Source organism: Pyrus communis, chromosome 4 (assembly GCF_041283825.1).
Source record: "Pyrus communis isolate YQ-2024b chromosome 4, ASM4128382v1, whole genome shotgun sequence".
Taxonomy (NCBI): Eukaryota; Viridiplantae; Streptophyta; class Magnoliopsida; order Rosales; family Rosaceae; genus Pyrus; species Pyrus communis.
The window spans coordinates 4,385,722-4,392,476 of record NC_142568.1 but is presented as its reverse complement, the minus strand read 5'-3'; the positions used below and the strand labels follow the sequence as shown (position 1 = coordinate 4,392,476).

The 6,755-nt window shown below is 34.1% G+C and overlaps 1 protein-coding gene across 1 annotated transcript; it reads left to right on the top strand.

Moving 5' to 3' along the window:
* On the top strand, nt 1-5,978 carry LOC137722440 (putative plant SNARE 11). Its single transcript, XM_068461445.2, has 10 exons — nt 1-520; nt 621-713; nt 2,274-2,367; nt 2,525-2,562; nt 3,266-3,354; nt 4,266-4,345; nt 4,463-4,519; nt 4,617-4,709; nt 4,814-4,888; nt 5,503-5,978. The coding sequence occupies exons 1-10, from the start codon at nt 444-446 to the stop codon at nt 5,590-5,592; spliced, it is 786 nt and encodes a 261-aa protein (XP_068317546.2). The 5' UTR covers nt 1-443; the 3' UTR covers nt 5,593-5,978.
* Nucleotides 5,979-6,755: the final 777 nt, after the last annotated feature.

The following is a 6,755-nucleotide window of genomic DNA, read 5'->3' as shown; positions in this document are numbered from 1 at the left end:
ACGGCCAAATGTTTTGGCGTAAATTTTAAACCCTCTCTCTCTCTCTCTCTCTCCAGACTCCCCCACCAAAAACAAAAATTAAATATAAAAAAAATTCCAAATAATTTGTTTTGTCTCTGTAAATCACGAGGAGGAAGCTCTTTGTATTATAAAGAAAGAGTTTTCTCAGATCGGGGGGACACTGTTCCCACTTCCAATCCAACCCTCTGATCCCCATCCCAACCCACATTGCCCCGGATCCCATCGTGCATTTCTAATTTTCTTTAGTCGATGTGTTTTGGATGCGATTTGATTCTTTGTATTAGCATTTGTTTCGATTCGATTCGATTTGGTTAGCGGTTCGAAGCCAATTGGATTTGATTGGGAGATTTCTGAGGATCTGTGAGCTTTGTGATGATCTGAAGGATTGGATTTGATTTGATTGATTGCTTTGTGTTGGAGAGATGGATCCGTTATCTGCAATCAGCGAAGAGCTGGCGGAGATCGACGGACAAATCACCGATATCTTCCGTGCATTGTCGTAAGCATCTGTTTGGCTTTGCTTTGGATCGAATTTCTGAGTATTTTGTGGTTCCTGAATGTTACAGGCTCTAATAGTCTAGTGTTTGGATACATGGCAGAAATGGGTTTCAGAAGCTGGAGAAGATTAAGGACTCGAATAGGCAGAGTAGGCAGCTGGAAGAGCTCACTGACAAGATGCGAGACTGTAAGAGGTATTAATTTTTAATTTTTTTTTTAATTTTTTTACAGTTTTATCCTCTTTATTTATCGTCCACTTAGTGTGGGTTAATTTTCAATTCAATTTTCTTCATAAGTTGGTGAATTTCTGTGCTGACAGTTATTGAATGGTAAATTGGGTTCTTGATTGTGATTGGAGGTAATGCAATTGAATTAGCTTAAATATCAAGAAATGGGTCGTTGGCCAAGAAATAAATGAGTTTCAGTACACTACGCTCCATTAGTTCTTGATGTAGGAATTTATACTTGGTCTTTTTCACGTTTAAGGGTTTGATTTGACTTGAATTTATTGAAGTTAGAATCAATGATTTTCCTCAAATTATATTCATAAGCTAAATGATGATAAAGAAAGGAACTTTTTAGAGGATCTTTTTTATTTTATTTTTGGTTTGTGATTGAATTTATTTACTGAGAAGTTGTTTCTGAAGAATAGAAAGATGCTCAATACTCAGAGAGGTTTACCTGAGTGTTTTTTCTTGAGTTATATAGAAGTATACATGGATGGGTCCTACCCAATTAACAATTTTATTTCTTAATACCCTAAACTTCATGGCACTATTTTGCCTTAAAATAGGGGGTGGATATTGTTTGGGTCCTTTGGGAGGCTGTTTAAGCTGGGTAATTCCGGCAACTTTCATGGCACTATTTTGCGAGCACAATGCATTTGGGGGACGGAAGAAGAGTGCGTAGGCCTACGGACGTGTTGAGTGATGGATGTGTTTTGGGCGGTGTAGCCAGTAATAAATTAGACGATATGTGATAGTATTAGGGAGATGCGGAGGTTTTATGGGATAACCGTTAATTTTAATCGTTACTGTGAGCTCCAGTTCCTTCAGAATTTTGCAAAATTCCTGTTTCTTCTTTTTCAGATTGGGTGTATGCCATTATTTTGGAGGCCAGGAGGAAAGTTTTGTTTGTTCCATTTTAAATGTCTTTTTATGATTGTTTATCCATTTTTGGTAATAAAATTTGTATCGAACAAAAAATAGCATACTTGGGAGTGGAATATTTATACAATTTGTGGCTAATGCTGAAAATGTGATAAAGTGCAACTAAGCTGACATTTAGTTGCATCCTGCTCTATGTAAGGAATGGAAATATCTTGTCTAATGTCATGTTTGGGATTGGTGACCACTGACCAAGTGACCAGCAATGAACATTATTTGCTTCTTATGCCCAGATATGCATATTAATTCAGTACTCGTTCCTTTTATGTAGACCTCTGGATTTTCTTGGTTACCTTTTTACTTTTCTACCCAATAGTATCTGTTACCTAAACCCTTAAATTCCATATACTAATGTATTCTTTGTGTTGACATGTCATTTGAGAAACAAATGCTATAATCTTATGGATCTGTGCTTAGTTTATTTGTTTTGGCCAGTATATGGGGTTTCCTGCCTTCAGATTTTCTGGCCTTCATTTGTAAAAGTTACTGTTATCCAATTCAACTTCTTTCTGATGTTTGAAATCCAACATGTGACACTCATCAATTTGGGTGTCCTGTGAATAAGGTTATATGTTGTGTTGTTTTCAGGCTTATCAAAGAATTTGATAGAGAAGTCAAGAATATGGAGAGAATAAATGACCCAAATACCAGTAGAATGCTGAATGAGAAAAAGCAGTCAATGGTGTGTTTTAAATCCGTATTTAATTTCCAGACTCTGCTATGCTTACTTTTTTATTTTTTTTTCCTTTTCTAATTTCCTTTGTTTTAATTATCTTCTTGTGTATATTAATTGTTTTTAACACATTATACTTGTGTTAATAGCTTGAACTTTTGTGCAGATCAAAGAGTTGAATTCATATGTGGCTCTGAAAAAACAGTAAGTTAGCATCAGCAAGAAATTACATTCATTGATTCTTAAGCAGAAATACCCAATTCATTTGCCTTTTTGGGTATTTCTTAAGCGTACATTATATTAGTTATTTTTGTGTGGATGAACTGTATCGTATCCATCTGACTTTAACATCTATCATCCCAGGCTTACATATATGATATTTCGTTGATATATAGGTGCATTACATATCAATTTGGAGAATGAAATACCTGTGTTAGAAAACACCTTGTTTTCTGAGTCTTAATTATTATTTCACATATGATTATCCAACGTTCTCATATTTACCAAATATTTAACGTGGATGTTTTTTAGACTGATGTAGTGATGAACATGTATCCGTCATATCACCCCCACTACACTTTAACCATAGATGGACGTGTAACTTGTCATGGAAGGCAGTAGTCACACAATCTTTTCTCTAAGTTTTAATAGAACAAGAAACCTGATTTTACAATACAGGAAGATAATTTATTTTCATTATTCTTGAAAAAGGTTTTGTTGTTGTTGTTGTTATTCTTGAAATTGTCCCATTGGATGCTCAAAGTACTGGTTTATGTTTGGGTCAAAGTTGTTTTTTTTTTTTTTTTTTAAATTTTATTTAATTTTATTTAATTTTAATTTTTAAATTGACGATATATCTTTTTTCTAATAATAATTTGTAGAAACATTTGGTGTGCCTTTGGTACAGATATGCATCAAACCTTGAAAACAAGAAAATTGATCTCTTTGATGGGCCGGCAGAAGACTTTGGGGAACAAAATGTCTTGCTAGCCTCGGGTAAGCAAATATCTACGTTTTTGTTAACATGCAATCTGGCCTTGTATACTTTGCACTAATTATGGGCTTAACAATTCACTATCAACCCATCCGCTGATATTCTATGGTTTTACATATGGCGCTCACACACATGCTCGTGCACATGCACACATACCCTCACTCACTCATACTGACAGACTTACACTCGTACAAATATATAGTGGATGCCATGACATCCTGCATGGTTGATGTGGAGAGAAGAAAATAGACCCTTGAGAGGCACCAATTGAAATGCACTCTTTACTTACATAGATCCTCTCTCTCTCTCTCTCTGAAGCTCAAAGGGATACCACATACATCCTTTTACAATTTTTCCTCTATTTGTTTGGTTGCTTTATATAATTGGTTTGGTGGTCTTGATGTATGTGCTTTGTCACAAGTTGGAGGTTCATTAAATCAGTTACAGGTAAATTTGACTCTATCAAAGTACTTGTCAATCTATGTTCACTAAAAACATTAAGAAATAGTGAGAAGTGTCATCAAACGATTTCCTACCCAGTATGGAATGGGTTATATTGCAGTAATTCACGATTGAAAACAGCGACTGCATAATGGATATATGCCTATGGCTATCAGTTACAAAGGACAGAAGAATTGATATAGGGTTAGAGGTTACGCTTGATATCACAAAGAAAAAGTAATGCATATTTATGTTTAGAGAAGTTCCTATGAGAGATGCATTCAGGTAATAATTCTGACACTAGTATTTTGTTTAGATGCAATGCTGAAAATGATCGATGCATTTTCTTGAACGTTCAGAAACTCTGCTTGATGTAACAACTAACAAATCATGCCATGTTGTGTTACCTGAAAGACATTAAACATATATTCTACATGAGTTACTTGTTAAGCAGAGTCCATATGTTTGACAGCTATGACGAATCAACAACTAATGGATAATGGAAACCAAATGATGGATGAGACAGATCAAGCCATTGAGAGATCAAAAAAGGTGGGTGCATCTGGAAAATATCAATTTGATTATTGGAAGAAAAACTTTGTTACTGCTCTTACCCGTTGTTAAAAATGATTCGAGTATGACTTTTCTTTGTGTTCCTGTTTGTAATAGGTTGTTCATGAAACCATCAATGTTGGAACAGAGACAACACAAGCTCTCAAGGCTCAAGTAATTAGTATTCAATTGTATTTCCTCATATTCCTTATAAAAATTGCAGAGGCATGGTAACTAAATTTTTTTTTAATTTTTTTGTTTTCATGTTTAGACTGAACAAATGAGCAGGATTGTCAATGAGCTGGACTCTATTCATTTCTCAATCAAGAAAGCTTCTAAGCTGGTCAAGGAAATTGGTAGGCAGGTCAATTTCTGAATTATCCACTTGCTTTTTTCGTATGTTGATGATATTTGCTACTTTTATTACTTATTATGATTTTCTTTCTTTCCCATTTTATTTCCTGTTAGGTTGCAACTGATAGATGTATTATGGGATTACTTGTCTTGGTTGTCATTGGGGTCATAGCCATCATTATTGTGAAGGTACGAAACACGCTTGCTTCTAGTTTTGTTTCCAAAGTGTATTAAATTCCATCGACATAATTGAGTTCTTAATTTTGTTACACAAAGTGTAGCCTGATAGATGCTAGAGAAGTATTGTTATTTTACCCTCATCATTTTCATTTTATTGCTGCTGAAGCCACTCAGATTATTCGCTTTTTATATGCTGAAGATCTACTCCTGACCTTCAATTGCACACCACATTTTCAGCGCTTCAATGCAGTTTCATTTTCTAAATATTAAATAATATCATATGTTGCGGAAGTATAGTCATTGCTTCTGAAAGCAAGTAATGAAGCGATAAGGTGTACTTGAACGTCTCTACTTGGTTGCAAGTATTCTTCTGAAATAATTTCCAACTAATCATTATCCTAGTCAGGCAATGAACTAATTTGCCTTTGATCATGAAATATTTGTCGCTTTTGTTTCTTTGAACCTTTATAACGTGAGTTATGAGAGTCTGTCCAGTAACTTTCCCAAATTTTAGACGATTTTGGGAAACTTAGTTCCTGTTTAGGAACTAGAGTTCAGATGGTTTGATGTTGCCTGCTGGATATATGGTTAACTTGTTTTTTATTTTTAATCTTGAATTTCAGCTGGTTCATCCAAACAACAAGAACATTCCAGATATTCCTGGATTAGCCCCTCCTGCGATGACTCGAAAGTTACTGTGGAATCCTTACTGAGGAGAGATCAAAATGGACCATGTTATGAGATTACCAAGATGGTTCGTGCTCAAGTGAAAGTTAGCTTTTACCCTGTTTTATGGAACATATACGGAAGCTATATCCCGGTAAGTTTTGCTCTGAAGGCCAGCTGATTTTCGAGAAAGCCAGTCTCACTACTGTTGTTGTTCCTTCGTTGTGTTATTGGCTTCAGTTGCATGAGATATGTATTATCATTGTTTCTTCCCTCTTACCGTATACAAGGTGTATTTTAGGATGTATTGGTTCTCATACATTATCTACCCTTTGGTTGTATTTGTAGTCACTTTTTACTGAATCTTTGTTTGGTAAATTATTTCATGTACCAAATTAATTTTCAAATTTCAAAGTGAATTTCGATTTTCGTAGATTGAATGCATCTAAGTCAGAAGTTGATGTGATAGTAATACACAACGCAATAAAACGATAAATTTTGCACGATAAATTATAGGTTTTGGTGGTTAACAAATTGGGTTTAAGTTTAGGATTATTTCATACAACACAAACACGATACATTTATGGTAAATGAATATTAAAGTATGTAATGCATTATAACAGTTATTTAGTATTACAGTTTAATAGTATTCTTCTTCATTTGTAAGTGAGAGATCTTACATTCGAATTTTAAAAATAGAGTTCGCATGGATGAGTTTAGCTCCAAGCCTAGAAAGGTAATTTTATTTTTAATTTTTAAAAGGGGACTACCTTCTAGAGGTTGAGAAGACTCACAGAGGCATTTCGACCTCTCTTTGGAAAGTTAATTGACTGTGTTATTGGGTAGTTTGATCGAGCTCAATCAGTTGGGGATGATTGTCAGACAGACGAAATGGAAACACAACTTTTTCAATTTTGTTTTTTAAATTGTAGAATTAAGTCAAATCGAATTACAATTTCTCAAATTCAAAAGTTTTAAAATATTCAAATTCGGAGTAATCACGGAAATTTTGAAACATGATTTAGAAATTCATTTCTTTTGCAAGTTTTTTAATATTCTTGAATTTTTTCGTACTTACAAATTTATTATTATTTCTCAATATTTGGTATACCATATATGCTTACATATAAATCCAGTTTATTTTGTGATATATGCTTTTCATTTTTAATATATAAGTGTATGATTGGCATAAAAACAATAAACAAAGTGC